Genomic DNA, 22081 nt, shown 5'->3' on the forward strand with positions numbered 1-22081 from the left:
CTCCAGAGCTGTATGTACCGTTCAGCATTAATGGTGCCTTCACAGATGTGCAAGTTACCCATGCCATGGGCAACTAACACACCCCCATACCATCACAGATGCTTTTGAACTTTGCGCTGATAACATTCCGGATGGTCCTTTTCCTCTTTGGCCTGGAGGACACAACGTCCATAATTTCCAAAAACAATTTGAAATGTGGACTCGTCAGACCACAGCACACTTTTCCACTTTGCGTCAGTCCATCTCAGAGAAGCCGGCGGAGTTTCTGGGTGTTGTTGATATATGGCTTTCGCTTTGCATGGTAGAGTTTTAACTTGCACTTGTAGATGTAGCGACGAACTGTGTTTACTGACAATGGATTTCTGAAGTGTTCCTGAGCCCATGTGGTAGTATCCTTAGCACATTGATGTCTGTTTTTAATGCAGAGGGATTGAAAGTCACGGGCATTCAATGTTGGTTTTCGGCCTTGCCGCTCACATGCAGAGATTTCTCCAGATTCTCTGAATCTTTTGATGATATTATGGACCGTAGATGATGAAATCCCTACATTCCTTGCAATTGTACGTTGAGAAACGTTGTTCTGAAATTGTTGGGCTATTTGCTCACGCAGTAGTTCACAAAGTGGTGAACCTCGCCCCATCCTTGCTTGTGAATGACTGAGCCTTTCGGGGATGCTCCTTTTATACCCAATCATGACACTCACCTGTTTCCAGGCATCAAATTCAAAATGAGTGAATATTTGCAAAAAAACAACACAGTTTATCAGTTTGAACATTAAATATCTTGTCTTTGTAGTGTATTCAATTGAATATAGGTTGAAAAGCATTTGCAAATCATTGTATTCTGTTTTTATTTACGTTTTACACAACGTCCCAACTTCATTGGAAATGGGGTTGTAGATTTTATATGTTTGATATGTCTTTGTTTATAATGATGACAATTATGTTGTATTGAACTTTCTCAAGATTACAAGTCCTAAAGTTAAACATGAACAATGACATGCTGTAGCTGTAAAATAGTGGCTCTAACTCAACTGCAATGTTAGGAGGTATATTGAAAAACAACAGCCTATCGTCTGCATAACATCGGAGAGCGTATTGAAAAATGCAAATCTCAATGTGAGCAAATGCCTGCTTGCAACAAACCGCTTGTGGTCCTTTTTTCAGTGCTCCAATGCCCTACCTCATCGGAGTACATTCCAGCCTGATGGAGGTAAGATTCTATACCCGGCATACAGTAACCAGGGCTCATATCAAACGTCTCAGAATCACTTCTAGGAATTGCGCTGAAAGTGAACCTAGTACTAAGAACACTGCCACCTCAAAGAAGCTTCTTGCACTGACTTTCAACAGAGGGTTACAGAGCTGCAAAGTAGACATGATCATGATATATTGTAGTTTTTTCAGTTTGCTTTGGTTTCAAATATTACATTTAAAATGCAGACTACAGCACATTTTTTAAATGTTTAAGCTATAAATAATTTACAGGGTTGTATGCAAAGATACCTAAAATCCTAAGTGTAAAATCATCAGTTCTGTCCAGTCACATGGTTTTACAGTGCATATGTGGCACATCTTGCACTTATTGGACTTTGAACTCCACCTCTTGTTAACTTTGATGTGCCTAAAAGTGAAGTAATATCACAGTCTTCTTTCTGTAATGCCAGTAATATCAGCAATATGTCACTCAAATATCATAGCACTGCCATGACATGAGTTAAAATAACACATTAATAAAACCCCATAGATTTTAACATTATTTTTATATTTTTGCATTAATTTTATGGGCACAGAAGCAACATCAAAGTTTGACTTATTAAAGATTAACACATTACAGATTGACACATTACTTTGTCTGTTTTCGTAAAATCAATATTTTAATGATTCATAAAGCATTGCCAGAATATCTCTGCCTGAATAACATCTCAGGTTGGCACTCTTCAGATAGTCATTTCCTACTCTGAGACACTTGACATATACAGGCCCTGATCATGAAAGATGTACAACAGTGAAGTTTTGTTCTTGTTTCTAGGAATACCTGTTACTGTCAGATTTAAAATAGTATACTATTCATCTGTCTTACAAGCATAGTGACTTTGTGTCTTTAATGGACTGCCAGTATACAATGTGTTCATTCCACTCCTTGTAGAAAGTTCGAGGGATGGCTCTTGATGATGTGGTGGTCCTCAACGTGGACACTAACACCTTGGAAACCCCCTACGAAGACCTCCAGAGCCTGCCCAATGATGTGGTGAGTAACATAGATACAGCACACTACATCTTCCGAAAAGCGATCAACTTTTTGAACATTCAATCACGTTTTTCTCACAGTTGTGTTGTAATAATTGTGTTTGTGTGATGTTCCCCTCAGGTTTCATCTCTAAAAAGCCGTTTAAAGAAGGTTTCGACAACAACGGGAGACGGCGTGGCTCGAGCCTTCCTCAAGAGTCAGGCCGCTCTGTTCGGCAGCTACAGGAACGCTCTGCAGATTGAGTCGGTCAGTACAAAGTTGAAGAAAGTGATTCAATTGACCATGATCCTTTTCATGTGGCTTTGGGTATGGTGGTACCCCACGTCATAGGGGCTTCATGGAAGAACCACTTACAACGAACAAATTCTTTCTTAAGTGGCATGTTTGAGTGTGTTTTTCATCACTGTGATCCATAGCACTGAGACAGTTCATGTGTATTTCTGCATTTTTAGGGCGAACCAATAACATTTAATGAGGAAACTTTTGTGAACCATCGATCCAGTGCCATGAGACAGTTCCTCCAGAATGCTATTCAACTGCAGCTCTTCAAACAGGTACATACATACACACACACACATACACAGTTTTGTTTATCCCTTCTTCATACACTAATACGTTTATTGGTTCCACCTGCAGTTCATTGACGGTCGTTTGGACTTGTTGAACGCAGGAGAAGGTTTCAGTGACATCTTTGAGGAAGAGATCAACATGGGTGAATATGCAGGTGAGGCATCAGTGATGTGTAGTAGTGTGTTAGTTATCATCAGCATGGAAACACTGGGTGCATCTGTATTTTGTGCCTACCCATTTTAAGGAGGATCAATGAGATAACAGTGTATTGCGTTAGTGATACAATAACAGAAGACAAGACACACTGGTTAATGTTGTTGACCTTTTATTGTTGTGACTCTCTCCACAGGCAGTGACAGGAACTACCACCAGTGGCTGTTCACTGTGAAGGTGAGCAAGTCTGAAGGTTCTAATACTGACAGATAGACTATACAAAAATGTATACCTCAAGTTGCCTATATGTACACAGAAGCTTATCAGTTTGAATGAATATTATATTATATTATATTTAGGGCTGTCAAACGATTAATTTTTTAAATCACGATTAATTGCAGAATTTCCATAGTTAGTCGCCATTAATCGCGTTTTGAATTGCATGTTTAAAATCCTGTTATTTTACATTTGAAGGCAGTTTTAAGCCCATAATGTAAAGCATTTCTTACCAGAGTGTCTTAACTGGGAATCAATCACGGCTCTGCTGCGACTCCCACACTCCAAAATGGTACTTTGGTGGAGCTGAGGCTCGCTTGGCTGCACCTGGGTGTTTAGCGTGGAGGTGCTAACTCAGACTCGACGTACTCCGGTGGTAGTTAAACTCCGTTTGACACAGGTTGCATTTTACTTTTGACTTGTCAACTGAACCGTCTCGAAGTTTTTTAAAGTTAAACAAGCCGTTCAAAAGTCCAGTAGCTCTCTTACTTTCCATCACCGCTGTAGGTTTACTGCAGGAGGCCACTTCAAAGCATAGCGCTACAGCTGGAAGAGCCGTCTACAGGTGAGTAGAAGGGACAAAAAGGATTGCAAAATTAAAATGCGATTTAAAAAAAAAAAGCGTTATGGATTGCATTAATCTAATCGCGATTAACGCGTTAACGCTGACAGCCCTAATTATATTATATTATATTAGTACGATAAGTTAAGGTTAAGTTAAGTAAGTTATGGTAAGGTATGGTAAAATTTATTGAAACCCCCTAGGAGAAAATTCAGAATTGACACAACAGTAGTCTTGTAATAGTGAAGTGATAAAAAATATAATTTAAATAAAATACTATATACAATAAACAATCTCTAAAATAATCTGTAATTATATAAATCTACAATATATATAAATTCCATATACTATAATAGCAACAAGACAAACCAAATACAAGCAAATTTAAAATATATAAACAATTTTATTTAAATACAACAAAATAAATACAATTACATTAGGTTATATGTTAAATGTATTTCTTTCATTTTTATAAATAATAATGAATTTTGCTTTAAAATAAAAATAAACCAGGTTTGTGCATATTCTGTGAGGCCGTTTGCTGACTCATTGTCAGTTGGCACAGATTTTAGAATTGAGATGTGTCAGCATTTCTTTTAACTCACTTCTTTTCTCACTGCTGAGCTCCTGCAAAACTGCAAAACAAAACAAAAAAGCCAGAAAGTGTGTTGTGTTACTATGACAACCGGCAACAGTTGTTGTCATGTCACCAGCGACTACCAACATATTAAACATTTTAATATGGTGATTTTGATATTTATTGCTCATGTTCAAATATGTAACATAAGAAGTAGTTAATGTGAATGTCACCAATTTATTTAATGTGATGAATCGTTATTAAAAATACACAATAGATGAACAATTCACCTATCCTTACTTTGGGAACGGCTTCCAAAAACAATACTATATATACAGACATGTGATACATTAAAGGGGATCTGGTGGCTCTGTTATGCTAACGCCTAATGATTTTAATGTCCCCTGCCCTTTAACATTTCAATCCATGACAAGGTGTCTTGACTACTAATAGCAAGATTCAGCCACAGCATATTTCTTCACGTTTGGAAACACATTGATCTTTCTAGCACCACCAACTGGCCAAACTGATCTATTTCAGAACTGTCACACAGCCTGTTACAGCTACAGTTCTGGAAGGACAGAACCTGGACATTTTAATCACTTAGTGGCTAACAAAATATATGTTGAAAACTCAAACTTACAAAGTCAGGAGGGTACAAAGTAACCAAAATCAAAAACTTTCTCACTCTTACTGAGAACCTGGAAGGTATATTTGCTGCAATTCTACTTATTAAAATGATGAACTGATTTTGACAGCACTGTCAAAATCAGTGAATCAGTGCACTGAAGTTGACAAGTGAGGAAAAAACCTGCACCATCTTTTAGTTTTTCATGATTTGCTTTAACTTGATGCCTGAAGACCTTGATTAATCAGAATTAATAGTGTTGTTTTTTTACATATCAAGGTCCTGGATCAAGGCTACTTGAAATTTAACAGTCAGATGGCTGCTCATATGCATGTGCCCTAGAGAGTAAAGCCTTTGAATCTTAATGTCTACAAGGTCTTCCTTCCAGAGTCTCCATCAGGTTATATCTCACATTTTTTGGGAATCCTCTAAGAATCATAAAAATATGTTCTTCATTGTCTCCTTGTGTCTGATATGATCACTGCAACCTCTAGATACAGCTAAGAGAGGTTTAAACCTTTATTTATACTCTAATGCAGTATGTAGGACTGATTATATATCAACTGATCATGGTACATAACAGAAACTCCAGTAACAGATATTGTGTATGTTTTCTGACAGAAAGGGGGCGGGGCCATCTTCAACACAGTGAGGACCAAGGCAAACCCAGCCATGAAGACCGTTTACAAGTTTGTAAGGGCGTCCCTGACTTCTATTGGAAACCCGAAAAATTAAGCCGTAACTTATGAATGAGAATGTCAGTAATGTAACTGTGTTCACGTTTGACTGACAGGCTAAGGACCATGCAAAAATGGGCATCAAGGAAGTCAAGAGCCGGCTAAAGCAGAAGGTATGTGCCTGTACACTGCAGGGAAACTACTCTGGATTATTGTTTTGTTGTTTCACTGGTATGTATATTTTAGAGTTGAGAACTTAAGCGCCAACAGCAATGGTGGTGACAGTTCTTGGTTTCTCCCCCACAAAAAAAACAACTTAAATACTACCCTGATTTACCTTCCAACTGAACCCTGCCACCCCAGCCACAACGCACAGCCTCCCTCCCCATCCCCCTGCAGTGCCACCACTCCTTTCGCCTATGTCAACCTCCCCCTCCCCATGTCCCCCCTCTGCAGGAACAGGCAGAGAATGGCTTCTCCACAGCAGGGTCGGCAGTCATCGACGACGACACCACAGCAGGGTTTACCTCCACCAGTACGGTCAGGCGGGAGGGACCACTGCGAACCTGGGACGACCACAGACCAATCACTGTGCACTTTGGACAGGTGGGCAGAAATGAGGTGAGCTAGGGAGTAATTATGCCTAGGTAGTTCAGTAACTTTTTCTGGCTTCATGGACTGACTTTTTTCTTTTTTCATTCTTTGCACTTTGTCAGTTGAACTATGTCATATTGTCAACTGCACGTTTGAATTTCCTTCATGAAATCTCCTACTCTACTGAATAAGCTGTGATCCCTTTTTATGCCATGGCAGGAGGCATTATGTTTTCGGGTTGTGCATCTCCTGAGTGCAATATCTCAGGAACACCTTGAGGGAATTTCTTTAAATTTGGCACAAACATCCACTCCCAACCAGCATGTCCATGTGGGCCCCACATGGGTTAAATGCGAGCTATGTGGATACTGAGTGGGCATGGGCTTGAACTGGTCAAATTTTGCAGGTCCTACATGGTTTCAGTAACATGGGCCCCACATGTGAAGTCCACATGGGGTGACTGTATGAGTCCCATAATGGATGTAAGTGGGCTAAGCAGGCATGGGCATACACAGGGCAAATTGTATGGGCCCCATATTGTTTCAGAAACATGGGTCCCACATGTGAAGGCCCATTTAAGGTCCATTCTGATCCCACTTACACCCCCTATGGGCAAACATATGGGGTCATATACATGGGTCTCACCCACTTGGGCCCCACTTGAAACCCAGTCAGAACCAACTTGAAGCCCATATGGGCAAACAAAGGTGGGGCCACCATGGAAACTGTGGACAAACCCATGTGGGACCCATATTTGGAGCCCAAATGTAACCCTTATGGGGCCACATGGACATGCTGGGCTGGTTAGAATTTAGTAGTCCAAGGTTAAGGTCACTGTGTCCTCACAAAACACTTTTTTGGCCATAACCTAAGAATTCGTAGGCTATGTATGACAAAGTTTCCCACTAATGTCTAATAAGATAAAATGATGAAGTGATGATATTTTATATCCAAATAATTTCTAAGTGAAGACAATGTGTTCGCCAGAAAATAAACTTAATACAACAAAGTCCTCACTACAAATATTATGAGTTTGGACAGACATGAATTCAAGCTGCAACAGAGGCATACAATCATGAGGTCATATTTCTAGTTCATTCATAGTATGTTTTCACTTCCACAGGCTCGGCCACCGATGCTGTTAAAGAGACCGAGCAGCAATGTGAGTCTGGAAAGCAGCGTTGACCAGTAAGTCTACTTCCTTTTATATACAGTATATCTCTACATCCGCTACTAAGATTACTAATCTTCAACTTCCTTCCTTTTCTTATTGTTCCCTTTCTTCCCTGTTGCTTTTGAATGATGTAATGAGCTGTTCACTTCCTGTCAATTTCTTGTTCTCTTAATCATAGCTCTATCCGTCCTACTCGTCACTACACAGTCTTTCTCTCTGAGGATTCGTCCGGTGACGAGCTCCAGTATGACGAGGACTCCATCTCTGGGTTTCCTGACAGCTTTCTCTTCTCCGTCCCTTTTGAGTGGTCACCTCTGTACGCATCTAGCACTATTGACTGATTAATAAGCCTCTCTTCTCAACTCTTCTATTTACTTTCTAATTAAATGTGTGCATGTGTCTACATTTGTTTTCAAGCTTTGGGTCTTTGCACAGGGAGGTCTTGGGATCAGATTTTGATTATAGGGTTAAGTGTAGAATTGGATTATGTAATGCTTGAGAGTTGATCATGCATACCGGTTTTGCTTTTTACTGGAGTGAATGTTTGTGATAAAGGTCCTCCTCAGGCAGGAACTCAATCCAACCCCAATGTCTCAGTTAAAGGCAAGGGTCAGTTTTGTTCTGAGCTGATAAAAGAGGCGAAATGACGAAACATGTATACGATTAGATTACAAAGATTTGACAATTGGTGGAGACTTTTCTGTATTATTCCCTCTGAGATAGCTATCTTAAATATCTCAGGCTGTATTAAGCCTGTGTGAGCTATCTTGCACATTTCCTGATATGTTAGGTATGCACTTCACTTGATTAGCCGCAAGCAGACACAAATATGGTGTGCTAGTGAGTTATTTTACTTAAAATAAACTGCAGTGCCCATGTTCATCATAATAATAAAGTTATAGATTTGATGGGGATTAGAACTGCAGTTCCCAGCTAATAAATTCATTGTCACGTCCACTATTTTGATAATTCATTCATTGTTTTAGTAGTTTTTTAAAGAAAAAATGTATTTGATTCCAACTTCTTAATGTGAATATTTTCTGGTTTCTTTAGTCTGCTCTGACAGTAAACTGCTTAGAGATAAGCATGGCATATTGATCCTAAAAAAGGTTTGACCCATGAAGACCTCTGGTGTAGAAAGAGACACTGATGGAAATAAATGACTATTGGTTGAACGCTGTCCCTGCAGGCCACAGCCATATCGCTCCCTGAAGGAGGCTGAGCTAATGGAAGGGGACGATCCTGGTTTCGGGGCAGAAAGTCACACTGCCCCTCCCAGCCCAGTTACTGAGAAGTTCTCCAATGTCAACCTGCTGGGTGATATCTTTGGCTGCCAGGATGAGCCTGACAACCAACCAATTACCCTGGCTAAAAGTCTCGAGGACCTGAGAACTCCCAAAGACTCTGAGGAGCTACAAGCCAAGTTCACCTACCAGGTTAGAGGTCTAAATGTTCTGTGACCAACATTTGTTTAATGCTTAAAAATTTCCAAAAAGACCAAATTTGGTCCAGATTTCAGATACGGTGCTGAGTTCCAGATTATAAATTGATTTGTGTGTTGAGCACTATGAACCAAAGAAAATATCTTGACAACAAAAGATGTCCATGATAGATGTTGTGGATCATGGCCCTCAGAGAATGATTTCTTAATATTTTTGGTGAGCACCTGCTATCATATGAAATTTTCCCTTGTACAGAAAGGGATCTAGTCCCCATCTTGCTGTCCATACTCTCCCAAACAATATGGATAAAGCACTAGGACAGTTTAGAGTTGTAGTTCTCCTATAGTAGAACTTGTAGTCTGAATAATTTCTTATGTTTGCAGCGGATGGACCTGAGTGTCAGTGAACACTCACGAACGCTTCCAGGCCTCAAGCTCTCCAACCCCTACAACAAGCTGTGGAGTATAGGGCAGGATGAAGCAACCTTGCCTGTATGTGTGCCTCCTACCAGTGATAGACCTCCATCTGTCCAACTTCCTGTGCTGACCGAAGCCCACTCCCCTAGCCGTGAGATCTTGGGCCTAGGTCTTGACCGTTCAGACCCCTCTACATCTGGCAACATCACCATTCCACGTCCCCACGGAAGGAAGACGCCTGAGCTTGGTACTGTCCTTGCACCCCCCCAGGCCCAGTCACGGTCTAAACCAGCAAGAGCTGGTGAAGGAAGGACTACGTCAGGGGGGCAAGAGTTTAGACAAGCCCTGAGCATGACCACAGATGGAGACCTGCTGAAGCCCTCCAAGGTTACAGAAGACAATATAGATCTGATAAGCCTTCTAGACCCCCTTAATACATCAGCACAGACCAGTTCCACTTCAGTGAGTGATGGGGGAGAAATCGGTGTGTCGTCATCTTCATGCAAACCAACCCTTCCACCCAGGCCTTACCCACAGGGCTTGCCTCCTTTCCCCCTACATGCTCACATATCAGTCAACCCTTTTGCCCAGTCTCTCCAGCACACCTCTCCTCAAATGCATTACTCGCCGACTGTAAGTGGTAATCCCTTCAGTGCAGTCTACAGGCCTCCAGCAGGCACTTATTTACACACTCCACCCCAGCCACAGTCTTTTGCCACACTGCCGGGGCTCTACAGACAGCATTCGCCAGGCAGTTCAACCCTGCCACCCAACTACGGACTGCTCCAGTCAGCCTTCCCCTCCTCAGTTACATCCCTGTCCCACTCCTCTGCCAGCAATCACGCCCTTTCCAGTCTGGTGGATTCAATTTCTTTGCCCAGTTCGGCCCCCAACAAATTGGCAAAGCCGCATCATGCTGAGGAAGACGGCAAAAAGACTCAGGATCCTTTTGGCGACCTGCTGACTATGGCCAAGCCAGCTACGCCCCAAAAAAAGAAGGTGGAAGACCTTCGGAGGAGGTGGGAAACATTTGACTAAATCCTGTGAATATGCACTGAGTTGCCCCTCTCTGTAACTACTCGAACTTCTCTCATTACTGGACTGGGACCTTCTGTTGAACTTAGCGGTGCGTTAGCTCTAATGAGCACTGGCTCAGTATAAGAAGAATAACTTAAACTGAGATTAAAGATGCTATGCTGCCTTCAAATACTACTTGAGAGTTCTGTTAGATTCTTCCTATCCAATATTCCAACATTAAGAATTATTTAACATTTCAAAACCGTGCTGAAGAATGAAAAAAAGAGTAGTGGACAACATCTGGGGGCCCTGACAAGTTAAGTCCCAGCTTGAAACAATTGGAAACGTTTGATTACAAATTAAGGAGCAGTTCATACAACAGACTGTACATACAACATTTACAGGCATTGTTACACAGCTAGCTAGTTAAAATGTGTTAGGAAACATTAGCTCATTAGGCTTACATTACTTCCTTTCATAGTAAACTTAAGTTGCTTTCTTTCACTGGAAACAATGAAGGTGGCAACAGCAACTTTAGAACACCGAATCCCTTAAACACCCAATATTACAGTTATAATCCTTAAGATTTTCATATCTTAACCAATATTTATTCTGTTGTTTTTAACTAGTCATTTCATGTATATGGATTCTACAATAACCTCTCTACAAAGTATCCTTCATTGTCATAACGCTTTTACCAATATGTACCGATGCACACAGGATTCATAGTAAACTGTACATTGGACGTGATGCAGAAGGCAGTGTTGGATCATGAGCTCAGTTTAACGTCATCTTTAGTCTTCTTTATGAAAATAACAGTGACATATAGAATCCTCTCAGTCCACAGTGTATTTGGCTACAGTGTAAACAGATACACCAGTTCTTGTTTTTGTGTATTTGCTGCCCCCAGTAGTCAATGCACCTCAGTAACTACAGGTGTCACCAAAACAACCAGGACTGAAATCATAAAGATCATAACTTCCTATAATACACTTTGTAAGTGATGTATTTATATATGATGAAAACATTTTTACTGTGATTTATTACTTTGGTTACAGACTCATATGATTTTGTGCATATGGAGAACAGCTGTGCAAATACATTAGTAGTGATGCATTATTAACTCCGACAGAAGGTCCTGATCCATTTGGTGGGAATGCTGGGAAATATGGTGAAACCTCCCCCTCCCTCCACAGACACACATGCACTCACCACCCCTCCCCCCAGCTACCCTCAGCTCTGCTGCTGACCAGTGACAAACAGGAGTGTGGACTGCCTCATCAGCACACAACACTTGAACTCACCTGTTACCTGTCTAAGGATTTGTCTTTGCATATTTATGTGTTGTTTCATTCCCCCCACCCCCCGCCCCCACGTTACACACAATGCCGGCCTTGCTTCAAGATGTTCAGATGCCAACTGTTCTCAACCCGCCGCCACTCGCCACTTGCTACTCGCTAACCGCTAATACAGTTAATTGCACAACACCCTCCTCATGTCATCTGCCTTCAAAGCCACCACATTAGCGTAGTGCTCAGTATAGATCCGTATAGATTTGTGACTTTTAAAAAACAGCACGCAGTATTTCCTGAAAGAGGATAGATGACACATTCACAACAGCCTATGTCTTAATGATGTCAACTTGTACGATTAGCTTGTATTATTACTAGTAGCTAGTCTGCTATAGTTGATTAACATGCTAATGGCATTATGGTACTGTAGCTACAAAGTGTGGTGCATCTCAATCACGCAGTTAGTTCACCTATTGATGTTTTTATAGTAGCTTCATGCACAGTGCTGTTGTTTAGTTTTCGGGTTTTTCAGGTTTATTTTGGCCTTCATGATAAAACCCATCTTTCTCTAGCTCATCTCACTGGCCTGTGAAAATGTGTTGCCTCCTACTGTTTTCTAAAAAACCTCCAAGCCTACAATAGACATTGTATTATCCCTAAAAATGATTTTAAGCATTTCTGTCTAATTAAATATGTTGGGACACTTCATTATATATTCTGTTGTTTTAAAGAGTCCTTTTGCCAATTCTGCTGCTGATACATATATGCACTCAAATGATTTCCTTCTATTTTTGTTGTTTTTCTGTTGTTGTTTTTTTCTTGTTTTTGCCTTTAGTGAAGTATTATTTTTGTGTTTGATGACAGTGATTGGCTAATGAATTTCAGGTTGCTTACACTTGATTTCAATTGTGCATAAAGAGCAAAAATCATTGTTCTCACAGTTTTCGCCACCAGCGTCTATTTCAGGGGGGCAGGAGGGGTGTCCATGTTGAATGCCAAAAAAAATCCTAATCACTTCAAAGTGCTGTCAGGTCTGGTTGCTGCTGTGTGTGTGTGTGTGTGTGTGTGTGTGTATGTGTGTGTACAGATGACACTATATTTGTTGTATGACTAATAAAGCAGTGGTGGCTAGTATCCTGCTGCACTGCACTGTTTGAAATACACATACTTTATCCTAACATGTCAGAGTAACTTGGTTATAATTCCACATGCAGGACATTTTCATGAATTGGTCTTTTTTTTCCAAAGATGACTGTGTACATCCATCTATTGATCCATAGGAGGAAGTCAGCAACTTTATATTTTCAGGACATTTGACATTGATATTTGTGTTCCCCATATGATGAACTGATTATTGAAATTGGATACTCACATTTCCACTTGCTGTCCACTTTGGACTCTATAATATCAACAACGGTCTCTTCTAGACACTAACTTTCTTACCTTTACTTTAACACCACCATCACACTAGAATGTTCATGTGTATGAACCAAATATTAAAATGAATATCAACACATTAAAGTCCACCACACTGTTCTGCAGTTTGTCTGGCTTTATTAGACAAATGTAGTATGCCCGAACTTGAAGAGTCAAGCTAAAGTAAGCCTGTACGGTTTGAGGACTAGAACTAGTCCACCTACATCACAAGTCTCTTTAGAGAAAACTATCAAATCATTTCAAAGTCAAGAGTCAGTTTTAGTCAGTGGTTTAGGACTTGCACAAGATTCGTAGTGCATGTAGTTATTCTATAAACCACTAATTTGCCATCTTGCCAGGAGTCAGATGGCCTAGCCTAGCCTAGCCTAGCTTAGCATGTGCAGAAATATTTGTCTTGATCGAAGGCAAATTAATACATTTTACAGCATTTTTAATTATTATCTTTTTAGATCAGCATATTTGACTCTAGCCATTTCTAAAAGCTCAATATTTGTTTCTAAAACCAGTGTTGTAGATCTGACACAGCAATTGTACTCAGATGCAGAACAATACCTCTAAGGCTTTTAAGAGGAAGTGATCTCAGTTGGCTCATAAAGCAATTCTAGTCCAGTTGGTTTGAGGTGAGAATGATATCTGACCTCTTCCAGAACTGTGTGAGCTAAATGACTCCTGTAGACAGGCTGCATTTTGATTTTAAGTAAACTCCACCTAACTAAAGGAGACTGCTTTCCCACCTAACCTATTTGGTTAGGTTGTTTTTAAACCTATAGTTTGTCTGAATTAGACCATCTCCTCAAAAGGGTCTCCTAACCCTAATCCTGATCCTTACTGTGTTCACACCACCAGGAGGAAAACCAACAGGAGTCTGATTCAAAGTGACTGAAATCTGCAGGTCTGATGCACCTAAACTGCTAATACAAGCCATGTGCTGTCAGTAAGAGAGCCACATATTTATAAGAACTTAATGGCAACAATATATGTTTTTTTAACCAAACTACAAATGTGAAGAGACTGAGCTGACTGCCTAAATCCTTTAAATTGTGATTAGACATTAGACCTTTCCTCTGCTGCCACCTTCTGGCCAAATCTGGCATTTTTGTCCCACTCAATAGTGGTCACAAAAACTTTTTTTAATTTATTTTTTCATACATTTAACACTTTTGTTCTCTGTCAAGACTTTATGAAATGTATAAATCAAACAGCTTTGAAGTTATTGGAGGAAATACTTCCGACAAAGCTAGACTGAACAGTTTCCTCCTGCTTCCAGTCTTAGTGCAAAACTAGATTAACAACCTTCTGCACTCACTGCAAACAAGACAATTTCTCTAAATGGCACACTACAGCTTTTAAATGTTTGTTTCTGTACTGACTAGTCTATATTTCTATTGTTCATTAAGTGAAAATGAAGAAAGAAAAACATCTCTTGCTTTTATGCTCCTTACAGTCTGAACTGCTGTCTGCGATGAGCGCTAAAGTGAATTCTATATTTTATTGCAGTTTTGATTTGTTTCCGTGGCAAAATAAAATATTTGGAGGTAATCTTATGTGGAAAACATTACTCTTCATACAAACTATTTTTGCTTCATGCTTTTTGAGTTTTTAGTGTAAAAGTACATATATTCCCAAAATAAGAGACCATCATCAAGTGTCTGATCATTTATGGACTGAACTGGTGTCCACTATCCTGCTGTCTTATGAACCCCTGAAGAATATTTCCTTTTTTCATACAGTGAGCACTTTTCATTTTGACTTTTGTTTTTCTTTATTGCTTGTTTTTATGTCTTTTCTATTTCATCCAAATTGGAGATCATAATTAAATATTGTTTGCTATCAATACTGTGACTTGATTCACTTCACTAGTGCAGCTCATGTTGTGTCTCTCACATCCAGAACACACTGGTATGACTGTGTGTGTGTGTGTCCGTGTCATATAGGCTACTTTTGGAGACAAATTTTAGACTTTAGACTTCTGCCATTGTGGACAAAAGTCATGGCCTAATTGGTAAAAGACAGATTTTGGAAGTCAGTGGTTAAGGTTAGGGTGAGGGTAGGTCTCCAGAAAATGAAGGTAATTCTATGTTAAGTCCTCAAAAGTGACCATAGTCTAATCCTTCAGTTCTAACTCATTGTTGGACTGTTACAGCTCACAGCTTTACTTATTATTTAGGCTAGGTTGAGTCTCTGAGCTCTCATCAAGCAGAGCAAAGCTATGATAAAGCTGCTGTACACTGTCTGCTCAGCACCAAAACTACACACACACACACACACACACAGCATTTAGCCAGATACATTTCTCAGGAGTTGATGGAGACCATAAACAGCCGAGATAAACTCAATTAAAGACAGTTTTCTTCTAAACACATTAAATATGTCATACATGTATTTCTAAAAAAGGTGTAAAAAGCATTTCAACCATTTAGATTTGAATTGTGGAGCTAGGCTTCACAAACTGTGTTTCAAGATTTCTGTGTTCAGGATTTAGTGGTGATTAGCATAAACCCGCCCCTGCTGCTGTAGAGGTATAAATATATTCAGCACACACTACTACTGCTACAGTCAGACCCGGCCCTAACCAATGTGGCGCCCTAGGCAAGATTTTAGGTGGCGCCCCCCTTGCATCGAAGTAAATTCCACTGCTGGTGTACATACTCACAAGAAACTGAATAGCTTTATCTTGGACATTCTTTTATTTAAAGAAAGAAATTGCCCAATCAAAATACTTAGAACAAATTAGAAAGAAATACAAACAAATATTATATGAATATATGAAACATAATATAAATAGCTTACATAAAGTATAAGATTTAAATACCCACAAAATAAAAAGTGTAAACAAGTGACATGCTGCTGCATCACTTCTGGGTGGTGCTGGTGGAGGCAACAGGAGGAGTGCTTGATGCTGTAGGTGGCCCAAGATTTGCAGGAGTGGGACTGAGAAACCTCAACAGTGCATCTGAAGAGAGAAGAGGAGTATGTGACACCAGTCTAATAATAAATATGATATGATACATAATATGATTTCAAGAATAAAATGAAATGAAATAATATAAATGAAAAATCTAAGAGATACATGCATGATGTTCACTATACTGTACATGTATAATATACAATGTACTTTTTCTGATATGCAAACTATATAAGATTCAATTTTATTGTCATTACAACAAAATGCTGATTAGCAGAATGCAAAGAAGCAGTAAACTGCAGTATAATATAGAATGTGGGAATGCTAAGTTATGCTAGCTATAACATGAATGATGTGCACTTTAACACTGATGTAAAGTTTAACACTATAAACACACTTAAGACAATATGAACTGTAACACAACATACAGCTAGGCTTACAACTATAATAAAAGGGTGGAAAAGGAATAGCATTTTGATTGACTATTACAAGCTAAGAAAACCTTAGTTAACCAGATGTTAATAAAAATGCTGAATAGATCTAATATTTACACATTTCCCTGAGGAAACCCAGCGAGCACAAACCGTAATTTCAACGTTTGATTTCCGGTTAAAAACAGGTTGATATGAGGTCTGAACGTCTTTTCAACCGTCTAAAAACGGTTACAACATCAACGTGTCACGAAACACACATTTGTTTGATGTCGGTTGATAATTAGCTCCGTTGTAGCTCTCTACAGAGATTGTATTGATTATTTTGACGTTTTTTCTATAAATGAGAGGAGGTGACATGACGTCTAAACAAAACATAATTTCAAAGCATTTAATGTTGAATAAAATATCATAAATATGAAACTATATAGGCTATGTTTGCACAAAGCTGGGACTTTTCTATACAGCAATTCCCGGTGAATATGTTTTCTATGTGAAAGTTGAATAAACGTCTCCATATAGCCGGTAAAAAAACGTTCACTTTTCAACCAATTTTCAACGTCTTTTCACCGGTTACCATAGACGTCTTTTAGACGTCTTTTCAACCAAAATGTGCTTGCTGGGAAGTAAGGTGGGAGTAGTTACATTACTATTTTCCATAAAAACTTAGGCTCTTCCATAACATTAACTGGCGTTAAAACTAACAGTTTAACAACAAACCATGTTATGCTAATGGTTAACGACGTTATCGTCGTTCTGCAACACACAAATAATGTCATGACATCATCTTTATTGTAACGTTACCTCTGTCTTTGTCTCGTTTTTCCTCCTCTTCTTTTCTTTTTTTCCTCCCCTGGGCACCAGACAGTTTGGGACGTTATGACATATTGTTGTCGAGCTTGCCTTGGGGTCACGTTAAAAAACGACCATCCTCCCCCAGGTAGCAGGTACAGTCTAATTAGTGGGGGGGGGGGCGTCTTAGGAAAGTAATGTGTCATCATTATTATTATTAGTATTCCTATTTAACAGGCTTTGCTATGCAGTTAAATTAATGTGGGCTTATTATCATCATATTAAGACATGATACCAAGTAGTTTTAAGAATAGTGGAAGTTACATTTTTTTTCTTCCCCCATTTGTGGCGCCCCCTGGATGGACGGCGGCCTTAGCATTTGCCTACTGCCTATGCTGCCTATGCCACGGCCGGCCCTGGCTACAGTCTACAGTTAGCCACTGAGCTAGCTGCCGAGCTAGCAGCTGAGTTAGCGGCAGAAAACTCTCAGACATAGCGACTTTGATTGACAGGTGACACTTGGCGAGCACTCCCGCAGCGTTTGGTAGCAGAGAAAGAGACAACTTTGAAGCCTAATTTCATATATTTGGTGATTTTTTTAATCATTCAAATTTGGCAGGGTGGTTAACAACACACTCTTCTATGTCAAACTCAGAACACATATTTATTCTTACTTTACACGGACTTTAAAGACATTATATGTAAACATTGAGATTGAGATTCTTTCAATTAAAAGTCACTTCACATGAACCCATTATTTCCTGTAGCCCACAAGACAGTTTAGGTTAGGTCGACTTACTAAGCAGTGAAAAGAAGCAGCAGGATGTAGTGATGCAGACATTGGATGGACAGGTGGAAGTTCATCTCTCATTTCATTTTATTGCATGTTTATTTTACATTATGAATGAAACATCTTGGATTTTGTACATCAAAATGAAGAAAACAAAGTAATGACAATACTTAATGTGCAGCCAAGACTCACAACTCTTACTAAATGAGTACATTGTTTTCTTTCAGTACATAAAAAAAAACCTAATACTGTACATCACATTTTCACATTTTATTCAGTTACAGGATATTTCACTGTTTTGTTTTGTTTGTTTTTTGCTCCCGTCTTTACATTGTAAAATAAGCCTCTCTATTCCTTTATTTGTTTTGGTGCATTATTTCAACCTTGCATCCTAAAAAAAAAAACAAAGGTTAGCTCAATCTCCCAGAAAAACTGTCTGGAAAATGAGCAGATTTAATGTATTCTTCATTGATTGTAAACATAAGGTGTAGATGCTACCGAAGAGGCTGAGACAAGCGTGAGCAGACACTCCCTTTGTGCACTAAAAGTCCAATTCAGAATCCCCCCCCCAAAAAAGAAGTTAAAACAAAAATATATTTACAGGCTTGACACACAAAATAAATGCCAGAATTGTGGACTGGCTTCCTACTAAAGAAAGCTAAACTCCATAATCAAGCTACAGTGAACAGCTCTCGCTCTGAATATCATGTGACAAAGTTGCCCTAACATTTTTTTAAAAACATAAAAGCCTTTAAATCTGTGACAGAACATTGAAATGGTGCAACATGGAGCTTCAAATCATCAAACACTCAGAAGTTTTTTCTAGAGCACAGCAAAGTGGGTGAGAAGTGCAGTAAGGTCAACAACAAGAGTGTAAGGATTGTGGGTATTTATACAGTAAATGATACGAAGCTGTGGTGTTCTCTCTGTGTATGTGAACCTGGGTGATATCTTCCTATTTTTATCCATCACTGTTGTGTCTGTTACACGTGAAACTGTAACTCAGAGATGCAGGAAATGTGATATATGCAAATTAGTTCCACTCATATTGAATATAAACTAAGGTGAGTCGTGTGTTATTAGCTAATCCTGTGGCTGGTGTGAAAATCCAGCTCACATAGTGCATATTCCTGAAAAGCATAATTTTTAATCAAATTCCCAGCCAGCATGTCCATGTGGGCCCCACATTCAGTAGCATGAGCCCCACATGTGAAGCCCATGTGGGCTGACTGTATGAGCCCCATAAGGGATGTGTAAGTGGGCTAAGCAGGCATAAACAGGGCAAATTGTATGGGTCCCGTATTGTTTCAGAAACATGGGTCCCACATGTGTAATTCACCCAGTTGGGCCCCACCTGAAACCCAGTCGGAACCCGCTTGAAGCCCATATGGGCAAACACAGGTGGGACCACCATGGAAACCTTGGACAAACCCATGTGGGACCCATATTGCAGCTCAAATGTAACCCTTCTGGACATACTGGCTGGGCTGCCACAAATGAAGTGACACTGTGTGTGTAGTGAAGCTGCCATGTATAGCTTGCTGTGTGTGCAAGGTGCAGTCAATGCACATAAAGTGCAGCAAATGCAGGGTCAGTAATGACCCAGTGGGCCCCTAACAGGTTAATGTGGCCATGAATCCAGCAAGAACCATGTGGTAACAAGTGAGAGCCCTCAACAGCTGTTCAAAAAGCCTCTGGTATATTCCAGTAGCTGTTATAACAATAACAATCTGCAGTTCTCTGTTATTTAAGTTATTTTGGAAAGTTATGAGACTTGCATTCCACATCTCCAACAACACTGATTTTGCTGGAGTTGAATTTTCCCAAATCAGTAGCATGACCAATAAATACCATTAGTCAATAAATAGGTCAAAAGATGAGAGGATGACATTTTGTAACACATGCTCTCCTGTGGGAGTGAGAAACAAAGAGGTGAACACATGTGCAGTCATTAGAAACTAGTCGGTGATCTACACATGCTACATGCTACATGTAGCTACACTGCTCACTGACTCACTGAGTGGCTTCCTACATCCTCCAAGACTAAAATACCTCAGGAGAAGCAGGTGTGGAATCTTCCCCTCAGTTACTTTAATATCTTCTGCTCTCAGCCTAGCATACAGGCAATCAGGAAGGGGCCCTCAATGATGGGAGATTTTTTTTTGTTGGGCTCTACAGAAATATGACACGAGGCTTAACCCATTCTCCTGATGTTGATAGTTATGGTCACTGTCAGAAACCTAGTATATCCAAAACAAAATATGGAGTTACTGACATCAGTGTTATCCAATCAGAATAAAATAAAAGTTGTTTTGGGGGACATGAGTTTCAGTGTCCAGGGGGCCTTGTAGGTACTAATGCAGCCTTGTCGCTTTTTTTTAAATAAGGTGCTCTACTTTTCCTGGTGTTCATTTACAATCTGTTCCCAGGTCAGTTTTTTTGGCCGAAGTGTCACCATAGTGTCAGTGCCACAGTGCCTTTAATTGGGGGATGAAAGTTGATCTGATTGGCCCTAACTGAAAACAGCCTCTGTGATGTCACACACTTAATTCTGGGAGAAGTTTTTGGATTTTCTACCAGCTTTTAATTTTTATATGACAGTAGAACCAGAAAGTCACAGAAGGTAACCCTGTGCTGTCCCAGAAAATGTACAAGACACGTGTCCAATGGCATTCCAGCATTGACAGGAGGTGGGAGGTGGGACATTCATGTTGTACATGTTTGAGTCTTCCAGAGTGATGGATTTCCTGCCTCACCGGTTAGAAAATGAATACCTACTGAAACTGCTTACATTCTGATGGTACTGTCCTGCTTAGCTGTAGGATGGTAAGGCTTTATGTAATGAGACTTAATCCAGAACATGTATGTTTGACATGGAACCAGTGTATCATCTTATCATCATACCTCTATTTAACCCTTTGTGTCTTTTAAGTGATACTGTATTGTACTGACCTTCTATTCCAAATGTCCAAACACTCCAATACAATCAGGGGTGAAATCACAAATTGTACATCACTTACAACTGCTATCTGTCCTGACTCAAGGTTCACAAAAAAATATATCACGCTAATGATATTACAGCTCAAACACTCCTACAGAGTTTTGCAGCTGATGCAATTTACCTTTGATTCCTCCAAACTTCAGGCAAGGTATGTAACCATGACATCATCACTGGAAAGTCTGTGCATGACACTCTATATGAACACACTGAAGATGCTAATAATTTCACTCTAACTGTATGTGGTTATTAGCAGTCTTTGTGAATTGGATTGTTTTTGCATTGAGGCTCATTTGTATAGAGAGGAGACAGTTATATATCCAATCTATGCATGTTACCTAATTTAAATACATGAACTTTATAACAAAGGAGCACCAAGACGTTATTTGCTTGGCAGTACAGTCTGGGGTGCATTCACTCTTTTTGGATGCTTTGTGAATTACAGTTTCTTTTTGTATCGTTTTGTGGCTGCAAAAGCTGTACAAGACTTGTGTGAATTCACCCCTCAGTGTATTTTTTTTTTTATAGTGGCCAGTACAGGTACTGCAGCTGTATGCTCCTGTTCACTGGCCTGACTATGCTGGATGCTTATAATAATGCTAATAATGATGCTTTCCTACAAATGCAGCGCAGTGTCCAGCAGTTCCATACAAGTGCCATGATCCTCCACTGTGGACATATCAGAATATCTCCAGAGCTTGTGCTTTCAGAGCTTGACTGTGCAGTAATTCTTGAAGTACAGTCCTTCATACAGTAGCTACTGTAGGACTGTAAAACAAGATTGTGTGTAGTTATACAATTATTTCTTTCTTTTTCCTCCTCTCCCATCAAATCAGTAGTAAAGGACTTGGGGCTGTTTCTTCAGATGTCCAGAGTCTTTTATCAACAATTCACCCCATACACAAACACAAGTGTCTGTGAGGTGTCCTGTACAGCAGCACAGATGGGTCAGTAACTGGTCACCACCAGGAGGGGGCTGCAGAGCTACAACACACATCCTCCGCTCAGCTCAGATATTCATTGGTCTAAACAATTTTGACAGTGAGTCCTGTGCACCTGCCAGCAGTGCTCAGATCACTGCCGTCACACACCGTCATTCA

At 39.8% G+C, this 22081-nt stretch overlaps 1 protein-coding gene across 3 annotated transcripts in view; it reads left to right on the top strand.

Moving 5' to 3' along the window:
* Window positions 1–13088, top strand: part of dennd1a (DENN/MADD domain containing 1A) — a 35482-nt gene extending 22394 nt beyond the window's left edge. The window contains exons 11-23 of one of the 3 annotated variants that reach the window (XM_053339348.1): window positions 1167–1212; window positions 2149–2250; window positions 2371–2496; window positions 2703–2804; window positions 2887–2974; window positions 3170–3210; window positions 5638–5709; window positions 5810–5866; window positions 6150–6299; window positions 7411–7475; window positions 7640–7777; window positions 8651–8897; window positions 9287–13088. In XM_053339348.1, the coding sequence (XP_053195323.1) occupies window positions 1167–1212; window positions 2149–2250; window positions 2371–2496; window positions 2703–2804; window positions 2887–2974; window positions 3170–3210; window positions 5638–5709; window positions 5810–5866; window positions 6150–6299; window positions 7411–7475; window positions 7640–7777; window positions 8651–8897; window positions 9287–10357 (2305 nt within the window). In that variant the 3' untranslated portion in view covers window positions 10358–13088. Of the gene's footprint in view, window positions 1–1166; window positions 1213–2148; window positions 2251–2370; window positions 2497–2702; window positions 2805–2886; window positions 2975–3169; window positions 3211–5637; window positions 5710–5809; window positions 5867–6149; window positions 6315–7410; window positions 7476–7639; window positions 7778–8650; window positions 8898–9286 lie in introns of all 3 variants that reach the window. The other 2 variants (XM_053339346.1, XM_053339347.1) reach the window with 2 other exon arrangements.
* The last annotated feature ends 8993 nt before the right edge of the window (window positions 13089–22081 follow it).

This window comes from Scomber japonicus, chromosome 19, assembly GCF_027409825.1.
Source record: "Scomber japonicus isolate fScoJap1 chromosome 19, fScoJap1.pri, whole genome shotgun sequence".
NCBI lineage: Eukaryota > Metazoa > Chordata > Actinopteri > Scombriformes > Scombridae > Scomber > Scomber japonicus.